This window comes from Caretta caretta, chromosome 1 (genome assembly GCF_965140235.1).
Source record: "Caretta caretta isolate rCarCar2 chromosome 1, rCarCar1.hap1, whole genome shotgun sequence".
Taxonomy (NCBI): domain Eukaryota; kingdom Metazoa; phylum Chordata; order Testudines; family Cheloniidae; genus Caretta; species Caretta caretta.
The window spans coordinates 102,069,674-102,092,813 of record NC_134206.1 but is presented as its reverse complement, the minus strand read 5'-3'; the positions used below and the strand labels follow the sequence as shown (position 1 = coordinate 102,092,813).

The 23,140-nt window shown below is 42.0% G+C and overlaps 1 protein-coding gene across 6 annotated transcripts in view; it reads left to right on the top strand.

Annotated features, from left to right (window-relative positions):
- Nucleotides 1-3,344: 3,344 nt before the first annotated feature.
- Nucleotides 3,345-23,140, top strand: part of NALCN (sodium leak channel, non-selective) — a 356,269-nt gene continuing 336,473 nt past the window's right edge. For 2 of the 6 annotated variants that reach the window (XM_048854413.2, XM_048854388.2), the window contains exons 1-3: nt 3,345-3,569; nt 18,839-18,985; nt 20,009-20,191. In XM_048854413.2, coding sequence (XP_048710370.1) covers nt 18,878-18,985; nt 20,009-20,191 — 291 coding nt within the window. In that variant the 5' untranslated portion in view covers nt 3,345-3,569; nt 18,839-18,877. Of the gene's footprint in view, nt 3,570-3,734; nt 3,849-6,604; nt 6,795-18,838; nt 18,986-20,008; nt 20,192-23,140 lie in introns of those variants that run through there. The other 4 variants (XM_048854395.2, XM_075129651.1, XM_048854404.2 and 1 more) reach the window with 4 other exon arrangements.

The following is a 23,140-nucleotide window of genomic DNA, read 5'->3' as shown; positions in this document are numbered from 1 at the left end:
GACTACCAGTCGTATTGCACCGTCTGCTGCCAGAAGGCAAGGGGTTGCTGCTACTGTGCAGCAAAGCCGTACCGCGTCTGCCAGCACCCAGGAGACATAGGGTGACGGTTACCTGAGCGGGCTCCATGCTTGCTGTGGTATGGCGTCTGCACAGGTAACTCAGGAAAAAAGGCGCGAAATGATTGTCTGCCCTTGCTTTCACGGGGGGAGGGAGGGAACGGGAGGCTGACGATATGTACCCAGAACCACCCGCGACAATGTTTTAGCCCCATCAGGCATTGGGATCTCAACCCAGAATTCCAATGGGCAGCGGAGACTGCGGGAACTGTGGGATAGCTACCCACAGTGCAACGCTCCGGAAGTCGACGCTTGCCTCGGTACTGTGGAAGCGCTCCGCCGAGTTAATGCACTTAATGCACTTAGAGCATTTACTGTGGGGACACACACACTCGAATTTATAAAACCGATTTCTAAAAAACCGACTTCTATAAATTCGACCTTATTCCGTAGTGTAGACATACCCCTAGTTAGTAAGAAAGGAGAAGTAATAACTGATAACATTAAAAAGGCTTCAGTTTTCACTTACAAGGTAATGGTGACCAGTTAATCAACATGATTAATATGAACAACAAGTGGGAAGGAATGTGAGTCAAAATAGAGAAAGAACAGGTTGACAGTATTTGCCGTATGTACTTGTTCATTAGCCTGTTCGTTTATAAGCTGACCCCCCCCCCAAGATGGCTAGGTCAAAATAGCAAAAACTGTGTGACCCTTTCATAAGCAGACCCTATATTTCAGGGGTTGGCAAACTTTAGCTCCTGGCCGATTAGGGTAAGCCGCTAGCAGGCCTGGATGTTTTGTTTACCTGGAGTGTTCACAGGCACGGAGCCCCTTTGCTCCCAGTGGCCGCGGTTTGCCGTTCCCAGCCAATGGGAGCCGCAGGAAGTGGCACCACTTCCTATATTTTAAAAGTTGGTGTCACAAGAAACACTCAAAAGTTTTGCTAGAATTATTTTAATGTAATCTAACGAAAAACCTGTTGTTGTTATAATAACTGAACAAATATGTATTCACCTTCAAAATTACAGTTAATATTTAAAATCAGTAAATGGATATTTAAAACAAGTAACTTAGAACAATATGAGACTTTAAAAAGTCTTAAAATTCTTCAAAGTCTGAATCAGTCTCTGATTCACCAAACAGTTCATTAAACTTGGCATCAGTCACAGCTGCACCTGCATTATCATTGTAGATGTCGGCAGTGTCGTCTTCAGGAGATAATTGTCGCATTCCACTTGGCACTGGGGAAGCTTCAGCTGGAGTACTGGGTCCAATTCTGAGCGCTGCACTTTAAGAAAGATGTGAATAAATTGGAGGACAAAAACACAAATGATAAAAGATTTAGAAAACTTGACCTATGAGTAAAGGTTAAAAAAATGGGCAGGTTTAGTTTTGTGAAAAGAAGATTGTTGGAAGACCTGATATAAGTCTTCTAATGTGTTAAGGGCAGTTATATAGAGGACTGTGATCAATTATTCTCCTGTCCACTGAAGGTGGGACAAGAAATAATAAACTTAACCTGCAGCAAGAGAGATTTAGGTTAGATAGTAGGCAAAACTTTCCAGCTGTAATGACAGTTAAGCACTGGAATAGGCTTCCAAGGATGGTTGTAGAATTCCCATTATTGGAGGTTCTTGAGAACAAGTAGGACAAATATCAATCAGGGATGGTCTAGGTTTACTTGGTCCTGCCACAGCACAGGGAGCTAAACTTGATGACTTCTCGTGGTCCCTTCCTGCCTTATGTTTCTATGATTCTATACAAGAGGGTGAAGGCATGATGCAGGTGAACATTTTCCCTTTATTTTTGCATTTCTAGAATATATTTTCAATAATGTTTTATCAAATATTTCTATGCATTTATCCATTTAGATAAATTTCTATGCATTTATCCCTCTGAACTTTAGCTCAGAGACGTTTCCCCCCTTTTTAGTGATATGAAATAATTCCACACAGCTGATGATGTCATTAAAAAAATCCATTCCAAAATGGAGCTTCATGGCTACAGGGAAAGAGCATATAGATGATAATGGCTTTGAAGCACCCAAACAAGGTTTTTTTAAATCAAAATAACCAAACTGTCCTAGTGCTTGACAAACAATTTGTGGAATGTTTGAGTTTGGATTTATTTTTCCATTGGAACAATTTCTGCTTGTTGTTGTTGTTCAGCGACTGTTCAATTTTGTCCTGTACAAAGGATTTTGGGGTGCTTTTATTTTTAATTGTATTTTGAGGCCCAGTGAATAACCAGGGTGGGTACTAAAGTGTATTTTAAAGAATATTTTTTTTAAATTCCATAGTCTGTTACCCTTGTGTCTGATGTATTTCTTGGGGGTCACAAGAGCATCATTCAGGTGCAACTGGCCGCCCTTCACCCTTCTCTTCTAACTACTGTTACTGCTGCTGAAGGTAATCCTTGTAATCCAACAATATACAGCTGTATACTTTTCATGTATTGAATGTGATTATACAGGCAAAATCCTTACTGCTGTATCATATGTGTGTAGACCATATTTATGTATATGTGCATGTATTGTATCTATCCGTGTGGCTGCATTATATATGTCTCTGCACAACTGGTGTGTGCATGTAAGCATTTTTATCTGCATGTAGGTTTATGTGTTGTCTGGGGTCACCAATACCACATACACATTAGAAAATCATGATTTAGGCCACCAAAACCATGAGATTTGCTTAGAAAATCAAGTGTTTAAAAAACAAAAACTTAGAAAAACAAACAAATTTTGAACCTTGAGGTAACATTCGGGTCACATTTTCAAGCTTTTCTCCCAACCATGACGGTTAGAAACTTAAACAACCCCTCCGCCCCCCGACCCGCCGGGAGATTTTCACCTAATCACATGCTCCTGTACAAGCTGGGGATTCAAGGAAGCCATGCGAACTGGCAATATTGTGTCCATGTATATAAAAGCACCCTCCGTATGTGTGTATACATTGTGTGCATTATTTTCTATACATTTATCGTTGTGTATATTGAGTGTGGATTCCATGTGTATGCATTTGTCACGCTCCTTGTGTGTATTTGTCTGCATACTTGTACACATCTGTATATGCACTGTGCATCTGCATTGTGTGTGTGCTCTTGTTTCTATGTATGTATCTGTGCATTTCTGCATACGCACTGGGTGTGCACGGTATGTCTTTTGAACCCGCACGGGTGTACACGGTGTGTGGCTGCACGCCCGGCGTGTGTGCCCCTGCACTGGTTCTGTGCCAGGGGAGTCTCAGCCGTTGCTGCGAGACTGAAGGCTGGAGCCTAGCCCCGGCGGGAGAGGAACCTGCTGGCGCCGACCGCCCTTCTCTACCAACTGCAGAGGGCGGCTGCCGCTGCCTCCTCCCCCCGTCTGTCACGTCTTCTCCATTCAGCCCCCAGCATCACCGCCGACGCCGCAGCGAGGACCACCTAAAACCAAACAAACCCTAACAAATCCCCAGCTCGCGGGGCAGGGACCAGTACTCCCAAGCACGCCATGAAGGGCGATGCAGGCGGTAGGTCGGTGGCATCGGGCCCTGTTTTCTGCGCTGTGTTGCTGATCCCCGGCTCCCCCGCCTCTCCCCTCTCCGCACCGCGGGGCTGGCGCGGCTGACACTCCCTGCCGTTCTCGTGGGCGCTTGTGACAGGGGCCAGACGCCGGGGGGAGGCGGTGCTGGTGGAGGGCGGATGGATGGTGGCGGCGGCCGGAGGCCTGGCCGGGCGGCGGATGCGCAGGGACCGGATCCCACCTGGTGCATCGGTACCGTGTCGCCGCGCCGCTGCGAGCTGCCGGGGTGAGGCGGGGGCGTGACATTCCCCCGCCCTTCCAGCTGCGGGACCGCTGTGCACCGGCCCCACCCCCCTTCCAGATGTGGGGGCCGGCGGGAGGGGCGCTCGCCCGGCTCATCCCCGGCCCGCTGGACGCGGCGGGGGTGGGGGGTCAGGGTGCGGCGAATCCCGGGAGCGGGCCAGGCCCTGCGGGCAGGCAGGGAGCCGGAGGGCACCGGCTGCTTGAGAGGCGCTGATGGCCGGTTCCGATGGGTGAGGAGCCAGGTCGCCACCATCCGTTTCCATTGCAAATGGCAGCGCCTCTGGGTTGGCGCCTGCCTGTCACCTGCTTTTTGTCAACATCAAGCAGGAGCCATTGTTAGCAGATGTACCGTGCCCAGGGCTGCTGCCCTCGGGCCTCTCTCTCCCTGAGCCTGTGAGACTGTGGCCTACAGCAGCTGCAGCTTCATGTGACCCAGAGGTACAGGCAGGGTGAGGGGAAGCTCATAGGGCTATTTGGGCCCTTCCTACATAAGTGCCTATAAAACAAAAATACCGGCTTTTTAATCGTGTTGGTAAACTCCACCAATATTCTGCTTTATGTGTTTAAAAAAAAATCCAAGTGTTGAGCAAAGAAGCCGCTTGCTTTGTTTGTTAGTCAGGAGATCCACTTGGGATGGAGTGTAAATTCTGCCCTACTTGTGGGGCCCCTCCTGTGGGCACTTCACCTAGTTCACACAAAATGGAGCAGATGGCTACCGCTGTTCTCACAGAGACCCCAACTATTAGCTTGTCTAAGGGGCAGTGCCCAGAGACTGCTGAACCAAATATGTAATGCTCTATTTCTGGGTTGCCTGTGGCTGGAGAGGGAAATATTCCATTTTTAATTCTAGTCAGTGGAGGGACGTATCAGTTTAGGAGGACATACTCCCTATGTTTCACACTGAAACTCCTACTGATGCTAAACGGGTATGTGCAAAAGGATCATGGGTATACTATGGCCTTTACATAGTAACTATTAGTTATTGTTTAGCATTTGTTCAGTGCCAATTGTTGCATTCAGTGGTCCTTAGTGAGACAATATTGACTAATGCTATTTCACTGCCCTTTGTTTCTCTGCCTTCTAAATCCTCCCTTCTCTGTTTATTTCCCTTTTCATTTTCTTCCCTACAGCAACTTCCAATTCCGATCTATCCCTACAGTGATCAGAAATGAAATAGATAATGTTGACATTGAAGTGTCCTTGTTGCTGAATCAATTCTAAAGCCCAATAAGATTAATGGAAGGAAAGGAAATTTTCATCTTTCTGAGTAGCTGTCTCAGGCTGTTTGCACACTCAGGCATACAGTTCTACTGTCCATCCCCACGCTACATGTCATATCTCATTCAATGCGATGTTGATTCCTGACTGATCAGCCTGCAATGACAGTGTCCATTGTCCATTTTCATTTACTTTTTCAGACAACCACCTTTGTGCTTTCTGCAATGCTGCTCCTCATGCTTAGCTGGAGCTCCCTGTAAACACTTGCATTGTCACTTCATTCATTTCCTTCAAATCTCTTCTCTACCATTTCTACACAAAACTTGACAAGGCTGCTGGTGTGCTGAGACTACTGCTTTTTATACTGACCAGTGTTGTCTCATTGTTTCCTTGTACTCCCTCACCTGTCTGTATCCATCTGTTGTCTCTTGTCTTCTACTTAAGTTGTAAACTCTTTGGAGCAGGGACCATCTTTTTGTTCTGTGTTTGTAAAGCACCTAGCACAATGAGGTTGTGGTCCATGACTGAGGTCCTAGATGCTACAATAATACAAATAAATAAGAATTATAACCACTGTATTGGTTATGTTCAGTTCATAACTGGAAGGATTTCTTTGCAACCAGCAGGGTTAGAAACTTACTTTTTAAATGAAAGTTTGGAGTCTTTACAATCTGAATATCATGCAGGCCGCTTAAATATATCAGATGGGCCAGATCCATCCCATGGACTTTGTTTGATGCCTCTGCTTTGTTTCAGTTTGATGCATGGCCTCATAAAATTCAGATTGTAGCATAAAATATGTGAGTTTGATTTGCAGCCTCTGGTTGCTACAGACCCTAGCAGTTGTCTGTTTTGATCAGGCACAGCTTCTGGAGATTGCAGGTGCTAACTTGTAATGCTTTGTGTTGTAATGCTAAGTGGTATTCATTCTAATCCATGCCGTGTACCTCCACAGTAGTCTCAGACTACACTGTAAAGCTTGGTGGGTCACTTTCGGTCTTTTGCCTATACTCTGGTGCACATCTGTCTAGTATCAGAGGGGTAGGCTTGTTAGTCTGGATCTGTAAAAGCGGCAAAGAGTCCTGTGGCACCTTATAGACTAACAGATGTATTGGAGCATAAGCTTTCGTGGGTGAATAACCACTTTGTCAGATACATATAGTGGACATTTCCAGAGGCAGGTATAAATATGCAAGCAAGAATCAGGCTAGGGATAAGGAGGTTAGTTCAGTGAGGGAGGATGAGGCCCTCTTCTAGCAGTTGAGGTGTGAACACCAAGGGAGGAGAAACTGCTTTTGTAGTTGGCTAGCCATTCACAGTCTTTGTGTAATCTTGAGCTGATGGTGTCAAATTTGCAAATGAACTGAAACTCAGCAGTTTCTCTTTGAAGTCTGGTCCTGAAGTTTTTTTACTGCAGGATGGCTACCTTTAAATCTGCTATTGTATGTCCAAGGAGATTGAAGTGTTCTACAGATTGCCATTCCTAATATCTGATTTGTGTCCATTTATCCTTTTGTGTAGGGACTGTCCAGTTTGGCTGATGTACATAGCAGAGGGGCATTGCTGGCACATGATGGCGTATATTACATTGGTGGACGTGCAGATGAATGTTTAGTGTTTGTGGGATAAAGATGTCTAAAAACATAGAGTTAATAATAATAATATAATAATACATCAGCTCATCAAGAGATGCAAGTATCTATCTTGAGAGGTAAGAAACAGATCTGTTGCTCTCTTTTATTTGGAGGTAGACTTTTGAATTTTAGAATAATTTGAAATAATGAGCATCTGAGAATTAATCATTTTGAAGAATTATTTGGGTTCTTTTTGTGGTGTTTAGAAGTTCAGACAGTAAAAAACATGGGATTTTTATGGGGTGTGTAGGAAGCAAATAGAGGTGTTATGTTTACAAAGCAAACTAAATTACCTTTACAGTTTTAGTAACATAATCCACACATGCTAAAGCAGGGATTTGAATCTGCTGTAGCTTCTGAATATAAAACCCAGTTTTGGGGGAGAGAGCAAGTTCAGTTTCAGAAACATTTTATACATTAAATCCCCTGGCTGCATTTTAATGAAGATGTATCACCGTTCACTTGTAGTCTATTTTTCTTTGTTGTTTTTTTGTTTTTCTTTTCTTTTCTTTGTTTTTTTCAGTATTTCCTACATTAGATGAAGTGTCTGGTTTCTGCTGATGGTGTTGTCTAGAAGGAAGTGCTCCCTTGTTTGTGATTGACACTTTTAAGTCCAAATCCTCAAAAAGTATATAGGTACCTAACTTCTATTGAAATCAATGCAAGTTAGGAGAAAATACCTTTTGAGAATCTCGCCCTGGGATTCAGTGTGCTGGACTTTTATTTTTGTTTCTTTCTTCTACATCTTTCCATTGCCGCTTTTATATTTTTCTTCTTGAGAAATTCCTACAAGTCCTTACAAACAAGTATGGCCTTCACTTCCTAGGCTATGAGTCCAATTTATTGTCTTCCCAAATATTGAGTGGTAAAGCTCAAATGGTAATAGGATAAAAAGGCTTATGATTGCACCCTGTGGTACAGTAGAACCTCAGAGTTACAAATACCTGGGGAATGGAGGTTGTTCGTAACTCTGAAATGTTTGTAACTCTGAACAAAATGTTATGGTTGTTTTTTCAAAGTTTTACAACTAGACATCGACTTAATACAGTTTTGAAATTCTACCATGCAGAAGAAAAATGCTGCTTTCCCTTTATTTTTTTATTAGTTTACAGTTAACACAGTACAGTATTGTATTTGCCTTTTTTTTGTCTTGTCTCTGCTGCTGCTTGATTGCTTACTTCTGGTTCCAAACGAGGTGTGTGGTTGACTGGTCAGTTCGTAACTCTGGTGTTCTACTGTAGTATTTTTCCTGTAGCCATATGTTAAATGCCACATTTATTTACAAACAAACAAACAAAAATCACCACCACCACCATCACGCACCTCAGAAGCTTAAAAGGTTCCTGATTTTGCTTTCAAAATTTTGATTTTTAAGGATGTAGGTGTTTGTTGCTTTGGAAATCTACAAGTACACTAATGGCTGGAAACGGGTGTGGAGGAGGAGAATGATTTCTTTTAAGAATCATTAATATGTATGAAAGTATAACAATTATAAAAGAAAATAATCACTACTTATTTTATTTTTAAAATGTATTGCAATTTAAATAACAAAAAGATGTGTATGCAAGCCTCTAGATGCCTTAACACATAATTAGTAGTACAACAAAACCCTAGCAGCATTAAAATAATAATTCAAACGGGCACTCTGCCAGCCAGCAAGCCGCTTACGAAACACCCCAGCCAGCAAGCTGCCTACGAAAATGCTCCTTTCCTCCCCTCTGTTGTTCTGATAAGCACACCCTTAGTCCTCTCCAGAAGCCCCCTCAAACAGATGTCTTTTGCAACGTGCCCACAAGGTCACCAAATTTGATCTGTTTTGGATAAAGGAGGGGGATAAGCTCCAGCATTCTGGACTCTCAGAGAGAATGTTTTGCTATCTACCTCCTCTCTTCTCTAATGAGTGGGATCCAGCCTGGATGCCTCTACCGATTGCAGCTGTGGTATTACAGCATGGGGAGAAAGGCAATCCCTCAGGTAGGCAGGTCCCTGGCCATCGGCTTTATAGGTCATACCCAATACCTTAAATTCCATCCAGAGAGCAATAGGCAGCTGTTGCAGATCCCAGAGTACTGGTGTTACATGCTCCCAGCAAGGTGCTTCATAAGCTCAAGAGGCTCAATAAGCAAGTCACTATGTTCTGCACGAGCTTCAGTCGCTGAATGATTTTAAGGCGTAGCCCCACATAGAGCGTATTGCAATAGTTTAATCTTGAGGTAAGAAAGGCATGGATAATGATGACAGGGTCTGCATCCTAGAGAAAAGTTTGCAACAATGTAGCCAATAAATATATAAATATATTTGTAACATATGACAAGGACAGACACACACACACAGTGGTGCACATGTCAGCATTTACCAACAGTTACCACTTAGTGGTATCTCTTAGAGTACCTAAATTTTCACTGTGTATGTAGATAGGAGGTATTTGTGGTATTTTTGGTCAAAGACCAATAGCAAGATAAAGTGCTTTTGACTGCAAGATTTGAATTGACTCATATTAGGGAGTTATGATCAAGACAGTAGATCCCATTTCTAATGGAAATATGATAGATGCAGTGGAAAACAAAACCATACAAAAAATTGTGTTTAAAATCAAAATGCTGATTTCATAACAACAACACAACACTGCAGGTTCGGTGCTCCAATATCATATCCCTTCAATGCTTGAGGGAATCTAGTGAAAGGAACTGAGACGTGAGGTTATAAAATAGTGGTAATGGGTTGTGCATGGTATTTACAACGGGTCAGCCTTTGGAAAGTTCATGTTCAGTTGTCTGCTGGCTATGTCTGTGCCATCCTGTTATGGAGGAGATATGTTTAGGAGATGAATTATCTATGAGTACAGTCCTAAGCCATTGACAAGACATGACACAGGAGACATTCAAGGACCAAAGTTTGGCTACCGGTCTATTTACAGATTAAAGGTTTTAACAGTAGGTGATGGGTTTGGTCACAGAGACTGCTTTGGGACTGTCACTTGACGTGCTGGAATTTCCTCTGAGCCCGTTTTCCACTGCCAGCTTGGAACTCCAGAACCCTGCCTTGTTGAGCCAGACATGTTAGCCTGCTGCAACACAGCGCCAGGTCTGGTCTATGCCCCCAAAGCTGCAGACTTTAACCAAAAACTGGTCAGCAAGTCACTTATCTCCAGCACACAGACACTCAGCTCCCAATGGGATCCAAACCCCAAATAAATCCGTTTTACTCTGTACAAAGCTTATACAGGGTAAACTCAAAAATTGTCCGCCCTCTATAATAACATTAATAGAGAAAAGGAGTACTTGTGGCACCTTAGAGACTAACAAATTTATTTGAACATAAGCTTTTGTGAGCTACAGCTCACTTCATCGGATGCATGCAGTGGAAAATAGAGTAGGGGGATTTTATATACACAGAGAACATGAAACAATGGGTGTTACCATACACACTGTAACGAGAGTGATCAGGTAAGGTGAACTATTACCAGCAGGAGAGAAAAAAAATAAAAAAACAACCTTTTGTAGTGATAATCAAGGTGGGCCATTTCCAGCAGTTGACAAGAACGTCTGAGGAACCCGGGGGGGGGTGGGGGGGAAGGGAGGGGAGAAGAATAAACATGGGGAAATAGTTTTACTTTGTGTAATGACCCATCTACTCCCAGTCTTTATTCAAGCCTAAGTTAATTGTATCCAATTTGCAAATTAATTCCAATTCAGCAGTCTCTCGTTGGAGTCTGTTTTTGAAGTTCTTTTGTTGAAGAATTGCCACTTTTAGGTCTGTAATTGAATGACCAGAGAGACTGAAGTGTTCTCCGACTGGTTTTTGAATGTTATAATTCTTGACGTCTGATTTGTGTCCATTTATTCTTTTACGTAGAGACTGTTTGGCCAATGTACATGGCAGAGGGGCATTGCTGGCACATGATGGCGTATATCACATTGGTAGATGTGCAGGTGAACGAGCCTCTGATGGTGTGGCTGATGTGATTAGGCCCTATGATGGTGCCCCCTGAATAGATATGTGGACACAGTTGGCAAAGGGCTTTTTTGCAAGGATACGTTCCTGGGTTAGTATTTTTGTTGTGTGGTGTGTGGTTGCTGGTGAGTATTTGCTTCATGTTGGGGGGCTGTCTTTAAGCAGGGACTGGCCTGTCTCCCAAGATCTGTGAGAGTGATGGGTCATCCTTCAGGATAGGTTGTAGATCCTTGATGATGCGCTGGAGAGGTTTTAGTTGTGGGCTGAAGGTGATGGCTAGCGGCGTTCTGTTATTTTCTTTGTTGGGCCTGTCCTGTAGTAGGTGACTTCTGAGTACTCTTCTGGCTCTGTCAATCTGTTTCTTCACTTCTGCAGGTGGGTATTGTAGTTGTAAGAATGCTTGATAGAGATCTTGTTGGTATTTGTCTCTGTCTGAGGGGTTGGAGCAAATGTGGTTGTATCGTAGAGCTTGGCTGTAGACAATGGATCATGTGGTGTGGTCTGGATGAAAGCTGGAGGCATGTAGGTAAGTATAGTGGTCAGTAGGTTTCCGAGATATGCACAGCTGTTTGTTCCCCTAGGTATTAATCACTTACTCTGGGTTAATTAGTAAACAAAAGTGATTTTATTAAGTATAAAATGTAGGATTTAAGTGGTTTCAAGTAATAACAGACAGAACAAAGTAAGTTACCAAGCAAAATAAAACAAAACATGCAAGTCTAAGCCTAATACATTTAAAAAACTGAATACAGGTAAATCTCACCCACAGAGATGTTCCAATAAGCTTCTTTCACAGACTAGTCTCCTTCCTAGTCTGGGCCCAGTCCTTTCCCCGGTGCAGTTTTTATTAGTTCCAGCTCAGGTGGTAACTAGAGGTTTTCTCATGACTGCAGCCCCCTTTGTTCTGTTCCACCCCCTTTTATATCTTTGGCACAAGGCGGGAAACTTTTGTCTATCTGGGTCCACACCCCTCCTTCTAGATGGAAAAGCACCAGGTTTAAGATGGATTCCAGTCCAGGTGACATGGTACTATGTCCTGTGAGACCCCAAGCCTCATATGAACACAGTAAAGCTTACAAGTAAACAGAGCCATTTACAACTAATTGTCCAGGCTAATGGGAGCCATCAAGATTCTAACCCACCATTAAAAGCCCACACTTTGCATAGTTACAATAGGACTTCAGAGTAATACTTCATATTTCTAACTTCAGATACAAGAATGATACATTAATACAAATAGGACAAACATGCTCAGTAGATTATAAGCTTTGTAATGATACCTTACAAGTCACCTTTTGCTTAAAGCATATTCCAGTTATATTATATTCACACTTATAAACATATTTCCATAAAACATATGGAGTTCAATGTCACACAATATTTTGGATAATTATGTTATTATAGCAGAGGAATTCCTCCCCAAATCTGAGAATGGTGTTGTTGATTCTTGCTATTTGACCTACAAGTCCTGAAGCCCTGCTAGAAGACACAAGACATCACCAACTATTCTTTGCAGCTGGTAGCCAAATGATCTGCAAAGTATTAATCTAAATGTGATTTTAGGAGCTTTGGTTTATGGTATTTCCTTTATTGTGAAAGAGGAGGGAAAAGCAAACTTTGTCTTGTTGGGAGAGGGGACCCTGTCTGGCTTCAGGGAGGGATAGTTCAGTGGTTTGAGCATTGGCCTGCTAAACCCAGGGTTGTGAGTTCAATCCTTGAGGGGGCCATTTAGGGATTTGGGGCAAAAATTGGGGATTGGTCCTGCTTTGAGCAGGGGGTAGGACTAGATGACCTCCTGTGGTCCCTTCCAATCCTGATATTCTATGATTCTAAGTACAAAACTGAATACTTAACAATATGCTGTGTTGAAAAATAAGGGAGAAAAGATGAGGGGGTTTTTAGACTTTGCTTCAGATGAAAAAAACAGGGTAGTTGCCAATAAAGTATTCCAAAACAAAACAAAACACATTTTCTTTAAAACTAGCTGTCACCTGGTTTCATCAGCCACAGTGGTATAGTTCTCTCATCAGTAACTCATGGTGTGCCCTCTTCCCTTTTACATAGTTAACAGAGTACTTGGAACTAGCATAAATAATCTTACTGTTATTGGTATTATTGACAGTGTGAGGTGAAGTGCTGCCTTCTGTTGGATATTTTCCTGCTACAGCAGATTAGGGTTTTTCTTTAAGGAGAATAAATTTTAGAGAACTTGGGCTAAAATATCAAAATCATGGTGGGTTTTTTTGGCCTGATTTTTAATTCTCAATATAAGTCATACAGAATTAAAAATGAAACCAAAAATAAATGTTTATCAATGATCGCCTTCATTCTCTATTAGTGTTCCATAGGAGCGCATTTATTTTTGTTACAGAGATTGCAGGAGCAGAATACTATATGTTTCGCAAATTCACAACAAATGTTTTATGGGGCCAGGCTTTAACCCATCTCTTTGTTCACATTGGCATGCAGCAGGTAACTCCGTTTCAGTGGACTTTGTAAATCTGGTATAATGGTAATGAATCAAGCCTATTGTCTTGAACTTTTTGTTCCAAGATGGTATCAGGATCGTCTTTCTGTGATTTTAATTTTCTCTGATTGAACATATCTACTGGCTCAGGGAGAGTAAATGAACAAAAGGCTGAGCTAACAGAGCTGATGGGCTCCTTGTCTAAATGGCATTCTTTCATTTTGTGTCCTTGCTTTTAAAAATAAAGTAACAAAGCAAAAGCAAAGATGAAAGAGCACATTCCTACATAAGAAGCAGTAGCAGTCTGCATAAGTGCTGTGGATTTTGATTGTTGGTGTTATTCTAAAGAGAAAAAAGCAAAGTAATGTGAATGGACACAGCCAAAGGAAGCAATCTTTTCCTTATTAAATCCATTTTTTACTCCAGAATACACCCACACCCAATATTTGTACAAGCTTTAGAGACAGAAATATTCGCTGGGGAAGTCTTCCACGCTAATTTCACTATGTGACCAAAGAAAGCATCAGATTGTGTATGTTAGAATCTACCCTCCCTTGGTTGTGATGTGGAACTATGCCAGAGCGAGCTGCAGAAGGATGGTGGATGGGGCTTCAGGAGCCACAATTCCTGCGTCCTGATGTGCAGCCGAGTGTGCAGGCTGCCCCAGTCTTTACCTGCTTTAAAACAAACAAACAAAAAAAACTCCTCTCTGGTTCCAGCAAAAATAAATAAATAAAAACAGAAGAATTGCAAGAGAGCTCTACCAGGACTTGCTAAAGGCCATTTCCAGATTATCAGTGTCTTTCCCAAGGAAACACAGGCTCATTCAAATTTTGAGATAGGAAAACTTGTATTTTGTGGATTTTTTTCCCTTTGGATTTCTGTATTTTCTGCTTTGTTGATTCGCGACCACAGTTTGAAAATAATATGCGTGATCTGTTTGGTCATGACATTTGGTCACCACTTGGTGAGCTTGATGAACTAAAACCATTGTGACATCTATAGTTCATGACCTTTTATCGGTTTAGTAGGGAAAATAATCAGTGGACAACCAGACAGATAAAAATTTTGTTATAAAATACCACCAATCTTCCTACTTATTCATACCATTACTAACTAGTGTTGAATGAAGAAATCTGTTGAAGTTTTATTTTTAATTAGCTATAATTAATTTACCTTCTGCTTTAAAACATACACTGCTTGTCCTTTAGCATTTATGAAATGATTTCAATGGTAGCTCCCTGGTTAATGCATTGTATTTCCTGAGTATTATCTCCTAATGACCTTATTGACTCTGATCTGACAATCTATTATAATTATTTTCTTGATAGGTTAGCAAGATCAGTATCTCAGTCATTGCTGGGAAGGGTTAACATTATTCATAAAACCATAATTACAAATTTAGAATTTAAATAAGAAGTTACTAAAGACCACATTAGTGAGGTATATTTTCATAATGTGGATTTTTCTTCTGTGGAGGGATTGGAAAAGTTTTGCAGTTTCTGCTGAGAACTCCATTACACTCAATGGGAGTTTTGCATTAACAAGCACTGTAGACTCAAGCCCTTTGATAGTTTATCCTCTCACAGTAGAATCATAGAATCATAGAATATCAGGGTTGGAAGGGACCTCAGGAGGTCATCTAGTCCAACCCCTGCTAAAAGCAGGACCAATCCCCAATTAAATCATCCCATCCAGGGCTTTGTCAAGCCTGACCTTAAAAACTTCTAAGGAAGGAGATTCTACCACCTCCCTAGGTAACGCATTCCAGTGTTTCACCACCCTCCTAGTGAAAAAGTTTTTCCTAATACCCAACCTAAACCTCCCCCACTGCAACTTGAGACCATTACTCCTTGTCCTGTCCTCCTCTACCACTGAGAATAGTCTAGAACCATCCTCTCTAGAACCACCTCTCAGGTAGTTGAAAGCAGCTATCAAATCCCTCCTCATTCTTCTCTTCTGCGGACTAAACAATCCCAGTTCCCTCAGCCTCTCCTCATAAGTCATGTGTTCCAGACCCCTAATCATTTTTGTTGCCCTTCGCTGGACTCTCTCCAATTTATCCACATCCTTCTTGTAGTGTGGGGCCCAAAACTGGACACAGTACTCCAGATGAGGCCTCACCAATGTCGAATAGAGGGGAACGATCACGTCCCTCGATCTGCTCGCTATGTCCCTACATATACATCCCAAAATGCCATTGGCCTTCTTGGCAACAAGGGCACACTGCTGACTCATATCCAGCTTCTCATCCACTGTCACCCCTAAGTCCTTTTCCGCAGAACTGCTGCCTAGCCATTCGGTCCCTAGTCTGTAGCTGTGCATTTGGTTCTTCCGTCCTAAGTGCAGGACCCTGCACTTAGCCTTATTGAACCTCATCAGATTTCTTTTGATCCAATCCTCCAATTTGTCTAGGTCCCTCTGTATCCTATCCCTGCCCTCCAGCATATCTACCACTCCTCCCAGTTTAGTATCATCCGCAAATTTGCTGAGAGTGCAATCCACACCATCCTCCAGATCATTTATGAAGATATTGAACAAAACCGGCCCCAGGACCGACCCCTGGGGCACTCCACTTAACACCGGCTGCCAACTAGACATGGAGCCATTGATCACTACCCATTGAGCCCGACAATCTAGCCAAATTTCTGCCCACCTTATAGTGCATTCATCCAGCCCATACTTCTTTAACTTGCTGACAAGAATACTGTGGGAGACCGTGTCAAAAGCTTTGCTAAAGTCAAGAAACAATACATCCACTGCTTTCCCTTCATCCACAGAACCAGTAATCTCATCATAGAAGGTGATTAGATTAGTCAGGCATGACCTTCCCTTGGTGAATCCATGCTGACTGTTCCTGATCACTTTCCTCTCATGTAAGTGCTTCAGGATTGATTCTTTGAGGACCTGCTCCATGATTTTTCCGGGGACTGAGGTGAGGCTGACTTGCCTGTAGTTCCCAGGATCCTCCTTCTTTCCTTTTTAAAGATTGGCACTACATTTTCCAGTCATCCAGGACTTCCCCCGTTCGCCACGAGTTTTCAGAGATAATGGCCAATGGCATTGCAATCACAGCGGCCGATTCCTTTAGCACTCTCGGATGCAACTCGTCCGCCCCATGGACTTGTGCACGTCCAGCTTTTCTAAATAGTCCCTAACCACCTCTTTCTCCACAGAGGGCTGGCCATCTATTCCCCATGTTGTGATGCCCAGCGCAGCAGTCTGGGAGCTGACCTTGTTAATGAAGACAGAGGCAGAAAAAACATTGAGTACATTAGCTTTTTCCACATTCTCTGTCACTAGGTTGCCTCCCTCATTCATTAAGGGGCCCACACTTTCCTTGGCTTTCTTCTTGTTGCCAACATACCTGAAGAAACCCTTCTTTTACTCTTGACATCTCTTGCTAGCTGCAGCTCCAGGTGCGATTTGGCCCTCCTGATTTCATTCCTACATGCCCGAGCAATATTTTTATACTCCTCCCTGGTCATATGTCCAACCTTCCACTTCTTGTAAGCTTCTTTTTTATGTTTAAGATCCGCTAGGATTTTACCGTTTAGCCAAGCTGGTCGCCTGCCATATTTACTATTCTTTCGACACATCAGGATGGTTTGTCCCTGTAACCTCAACAGGGATTCCTTGAAATACAGCCAGCTCTCCTGGACTCCTTTCCCCTTCATGTTAGTCCCCCAGGGGATCCTACCCATCCGTTTCCTGAGGGAGTCGAAGTCTGCTTTCCTGAAGTCCAGGGTCCGTATCCTGCTGCTTACCTTTCTTCCCTGTGTCAGGATCCTGAACTCAACCAAATCATGGTCACTGCCTCCCAGATTCCCATCCACTTTTGCTTCCCCCGCTAATTCTTCCCGGTTTGTGAGCAGCAGGTCAAGAAAAGCTTCCCCCCAGTTGGCTCCTCTAGCACTTGCACCAGGAAATTGTCCCCTATGCTTTCCAAAAACTTCCTGGATTGTCTATGCACCGCTGTATTGCTCTCCCAGCAGATATCAGGAAAATTAAAGTCACCCATGAGAACCAGGGCGTGCGATCTAGTAGCTTCTGCAAGCTGCCGTAAGAAAGCCTCATCCACCTCATCCCCCTGGTCCGGTGGTCTATAGCAGACTCCCACCACTACATCACTCTTGTTGCTCACACTTCTAAACTTAATCCAGAGACACTCAGGTTTTTCTGCAGTTTCGTACCGGAGCTCTGAGCAGTCATACTGCTCCCTTACATACAGTGCTACTCCCCCACCTTTTCTGCCCTGCCTGTCCTTCCTGAACAGTTTATAACCATCCATGACAGTACTCCAGTCATGTGAGTTATCCCACCAAGTCTCTGTTATTCCAATCACGTCATAATTCCTTGACATCACCAGGACCTCCAGTTCTCCCTGCTTGTTTCCAAGGCTTTGTGTATTCGTATATAAGCACTTGAGATAACCTGCTGATTGCCCCTCATTCTAAGTATGAGGCAGGAGCCCTCCCCTCACAGACATTCCTGCCTGTGGTTCCTCCCGGTATCCCGCTTTCCCACTTACCTCAGGGCTTTGGTCTCCTTCCCCCGGTGAACCTAGTTTTAAGCCCTTCTCACTAGGTTAGCCAGCCTGCTCGCAAAGATGCTCTTCCCTCTCTTCGTAAGGTGGAGCCCGTCTCTGCCCAGCACTCCTCCTTCATGGAAGACCATCCCATGGTCAAAGAATCCAAAGCCTTCTCTCCGACACCACCTGCGTAGCCATTCATTGACTTCCACGATTCAACGGTCCCTACCCAGGCCTTTTCCTTCCACGGGGAGGATGGACGAGAACACCACTTGCGCCTCAAACTCCTTTATCCTTCTTCCCAGAGCCACATAGTCCGCAGTGATCCGCTCAAGGTCATTCTTGGCAGTATCATTGGTACCCACGTGGAGAAGCAGGAAGGGGTAGTGATCCGAGGGCTTGATGAGTCTCGGCAGTCTCTCCGTCACATCGCGAATCTTAGCCCCCGGCAAGCAGCAGACTTCTCGGTTTTCCCGGTCAGGGCGGCAGATAGATGACTCAGTCCCCCGGAGGAGAGAGTCCCCGACCACCACCACCCACCTCCTTCTCTTGGGAGTGGTGGTCGTGGAACCCCCCATCTCAGGACAGTGCATCTCATGCCTTCCAACCAGCGGAGTCTCCTTCTGCTTTCTCCCCCCAGACATATCATCTGGTCCACTCTCTGCAATGGTACCTGTGGAGAGAACATGAAAGCGGTTAGTTACCTGTGTCCGCGTTGCTGGAACCCGAACATTCCCCCTTCTTCTTCTGGAGGTCACATGTTGCCAAGCTTCTTCACTGGCCTCTTGGCTCCGCTGTGCAACCTGCTCTAAATCTTTAGAGCTTTGTGCCCGTAGAAGCATATCTTGACTTTTGTCCAGAAAATCCTCCGTTTCTCGTATGCAGCGCAGGGTCGTATAGGCATTTCTAAAGATACTATGACACCTTTTCAGTTACATTTCTCATTGCTGTGCTACATGTACACACTACGAGATGCTGCAGTGCCATGTGACATCAAAACCTGTCAAGACAGCCTCTAGGTTTGGGGAATTCCGCATCTGAGGTGATTCACTTTCAGTGTTTTATACAAGAGCAGCCTGGCCTAGTGACAAGTGTTTTCTGTTTAACAAAGCTGTTCAAACAGGGTTTTTTGTACAGGTTATTAAATACATTTGTTTCTTTTCTTTCAGGGGGCTTCACTGTTATAGATAACCAAAGTTAACTTCAGGATGCTCAAACGGAAACAAAGCTCACGTGTGGAAGCTCAGCCAGTTACAGACTTTGGCCCTGATGAATCTTTGTCAGACAATGCAGATATCCTGTGGATTAACAAACCAGTAAGTTTATTTCTTACTAATTACCAATTACAAGTTAAATATTACATTTTACAATTAAAATAATCACTTCCATGAAACTTAAGAAAGATCCTGAAACAAGTAGATTTCAGTCAGAAGTAGTGAACTGGTTACAGTTGCCAGTCAATCAGGTAATATTTCCAATTTTTATTCAATAATTTTTCCATCAGTTGTTGGAAAGTGTTGAGGATGGTGAAACAATAATTGTCAAGTAATTTATTCATGGATTTTAACCCCTCCCCCCACCTTTCAGCTAGCTTCGATTGCCAGCACTGCTTGATTTAAATTGCAAGCCAAATTTATAAAATGAGGTCACAAAGACAATCTTGAGAGAGGGTATTTTACTGTTGAGGACGATGGTTAATATTTGGAAAGTGTTGATCTCTCAGATCCTGGTTCACCTTCTTTGTTGATGTAAGAATGTTGTTTAGGTCAGTCATTTTAATCCACTTCAAAAACTGTCCCCATATCCTTGGGAAGATAAATAATCTGAAATAAATTAATATGTACCATTGGTGCATTGGTGTTCCTTTTATGTTGGACAACTGTCATCTTGTTTGCAGTATGGATGCTAGAGCTGTTCAGCTGTGCTTCAGTGTTTTAGCACTGAAGTCATTCACAAGAGAACACTCATTCATTAATTACTCATACTAATTTTAATAGAATATTACCACTGGCTGTTGTAACAAAGTCAAAGATTAATTATAGAAACATAAAATGTAATATTATTGACACACATTCCTCAATACGCAGAGGTTGAATGAGTGCTTAGTCCATTAGATTACATGACCCCCTAATGAGCAAAATCACTTAGTGTATGTTATTTTTTAAAAAGAATCCGAAATGCCTGGGTTTTTTTGACGGGGGGTGGGGGGAAGATCATAAAAATCTGGACCATAACATTTGAAAAAACGTGTATGAAATGATGTCAAGGTGAGTTATAGACATCATATACTTACTGTATTTTGTAAGATCAAAACTAAGTTGTAACCCTTCATTTTTCAGTGGGTTCACTCTTTGCTACGCATCTGTGCCATCATCAGTGTCATTTCTGTTTGTATGAACACCCCAAAGACCTTTGAGCATTATCCTCCTCTTCAATATTTGACATTTGCTCTAGATACTTTATTGATGTTTCTCTACACTGCAGAGATGATAGCAAAAATGCATATCCGTGGGATAGTCAAGGTAAGCTTTTTAATAACATTTTTATCATTTACACAGGGAAATGTATTTGAATCTGTTGTACTGAAGTTTTAACTATTTTTAAAAATGTTTCCACTTCATTTCTTTTCTAGATGGAAGTTTTCAATTGTATGGACTAGCATGTCACATAAAAAGAGCAAAATATATGGTGACTAATATGCAGGTTTATTGTACATTTAATTTTCAACAATGGTATTATAATGCTGATACATTTATTCAATATTTCCTATTAACAAGTAGCAAGTTTTATTAGATTATCTGAGCAATCATTTTTAGGTCCAAGAATGCAAGAAGAAAATATTATTCTATGGGCCACATCTATATCAATAGGAGTTTTATGAAAATATTTAGTGTCAAATAAGTGTTTTATTTTATCTACATTAGGCAGTTGTTTGAATAAAAGAAGATGAATATCTCACTTAGCTTACATAAAAACTGCAATGTAAGTGAGAGATGTTATGTTTCTCTGCTGATTTTTGTTTTCTTCCTATCAACATCTTGGTATACAAACCCTTTTACTATTGAGCAGTTTTGTTAATGATTCTGGGATAGTCTAATTATACCTGCCTAGATAATTATTTAGGGTACTGAAAAACATAAATCTGCAGAGATCTCCATAAATGTATAGAATATTCATCCCTTTATGGCATCATTTCCCTGATTTTATTCCCGCCTTCTGTTTAAACACACAATTTCAGTTTAGATACAGAGAATGAAACTGTCAAATCTGTAGATAATGTGGGGTGAGGGAATCATTGTGGCATCATATAGACTAAAAGTAAACAAAACAATAGTATGTGGCTTTAAAAAATAAATAGTGTAGTTATGTCAGTATTGTATGGGCCTTAGGATTTGATAATTGTAACATGGTGATCTGTCCCTTTAAACTGGAAAGGGATCAGGTGATGCCTATTAAGAGTTGATAGAACTCACTTCGAAGGATTGCTGCAGGAGAGAGGTTGGATCCTGTGACTGGCTCTGGAGCAGAGAGCAGCACAGAATGAAAGGTCTGTGCGGCCTGTCTTGGTCAAGGGATAGCACTGTTTTGATGGGTATTTTTTGTTTGAATTAATAATCCCTGCCCGGAGGTAAGGACAAGGGCCTGAAAGAGATCTGGGTGTGGTGTTTAATCCTTGGGCTGGGGAAACAGGCCAGCAGCCGTACAATAATCACAGAAATATTGAGCAGAGATCATCTAGTCCATCTCCCTGTACTGAGACAGGATCAGTTATACCTAGACCATCACTGACAGGTGTTTGTCCAACCTCTTCTTAAAAACCTCCAATGATGGGGATTCCACAGTTTTCCTTGGAAGCCTACTTCAGTGCTTAACTATCATTATAGTTAGAAAGATTTTCCTAATATCTAACCTAAATCTCTGTTGCTGCAGACTTGAGCCTATTACTACTTGTCCTACCTTCAGTGGACATGGAGAACAATTGATCACAGTCCTTTTTATGACAGTCATTAATATATTTTGAAGTCTTTTATCAGTTCCTCCATTAGTCTTCTTTTCTCAAGACTAAACCTGCCCATTTTTTAACCTTTCCTCATAGGTAAAGTTTTCTAAACCTTTTATCATTATTGTTGCTCTAGTCTGGACTCTCTCCAATTTATCCTCTGTTACCTCCCGTGTCTTATGTATGATGATCCTGTTAAGTACCCCAGAATTATACTAGCCTTTTTTGCAACTGCATCACATCGTTGACTCATTTAGTTTGTGATCCACTATAATCACCAGATCTTTTTCAGCAGTACTGCCTCATTTTGTATTTGTACATTTGATTTTTTTTCTTCACAGTCTTAGTACCTCACACCTGTCTTTATTGAATTTCATCTTGTTGGATTCAGACCAATTCTCCAATTTGTTAAGGTCATTTTGAATTCTAATGCTGTCTTCCAAAGTGCTAGCCACCCTTCCCAGGTTGGTGTCATCTGCAAATTTTATAAACATACTCTCCACTCAATTATCTAAATCACTTTTCAAAAATATTGAATAGTACTGGACCCAGGACAGACCCCTGCAGACCCCACTTGATATGCCTCCCTAGTTTTACAGCAAAGTCCTGGAGTATGCTCTTTCAATCAGTTTTGCACCTACTTGATAGTAATTTCATCTAGACCACATTTCCCTAGTTTATGAGAATGTCATCTAAGACGTCAAAAGCCTTACTAAATCAAAATATATCACTGTGACAGGTTGCCCCCCACCTTCCAAGGTGCCACCTGATATACTGGGGTACCACTGAGCCCACTGGTTTCACCAGTCTGGGTTCCCTTACACTTCCCTGCTGAGCCAGGCCCTCAAGCCTCCTTTAGCGCGCACACGCGCACACACACACACACACACACACGTAGGGACATGCTTAGCTGCAGAAAGACACACACACTGAAATCAGCTCTGAAGAACTGAGCATTTATAATGAAGTTAAAAATTAGTTGTTGATTAATTACTTCATGAAATAAGTTACCCAGTTAGCGCTGGCTATAGAAAAAATGTTTCCTTAATCATGAACCAAGTATTTCATATATTATGAGTCATGAAAAATCAAATATCATTAAAAATAAACTTATGAAAATTTTAATGTAGAGGCTAAGTTTGTTATCACAAAGCTTTACTTTTACAAATTCACTATATTTTATAGATATAAAAGTTTCCATATTTCAGTATTTGTATGGCACCTATGTACATTAATAATTTATTTTAATGATTTTTACATACTGCACATTCTGTTTTCTAACATGCTCATGAATTTGTGGAGTGTGTGACTTAACCACATCAGTATGTTTTGTAAGAATAATTCATAAAGTGTGTTAACAGATGTCTATTAAATTGAGCTGTGGTATAGGCATGTGTTAAATACACCTAGCTCTTTAGGAAATGGAAAATAAGATCTTTTAGAAAACCATTCAGAGGGTTGAAAATATTTA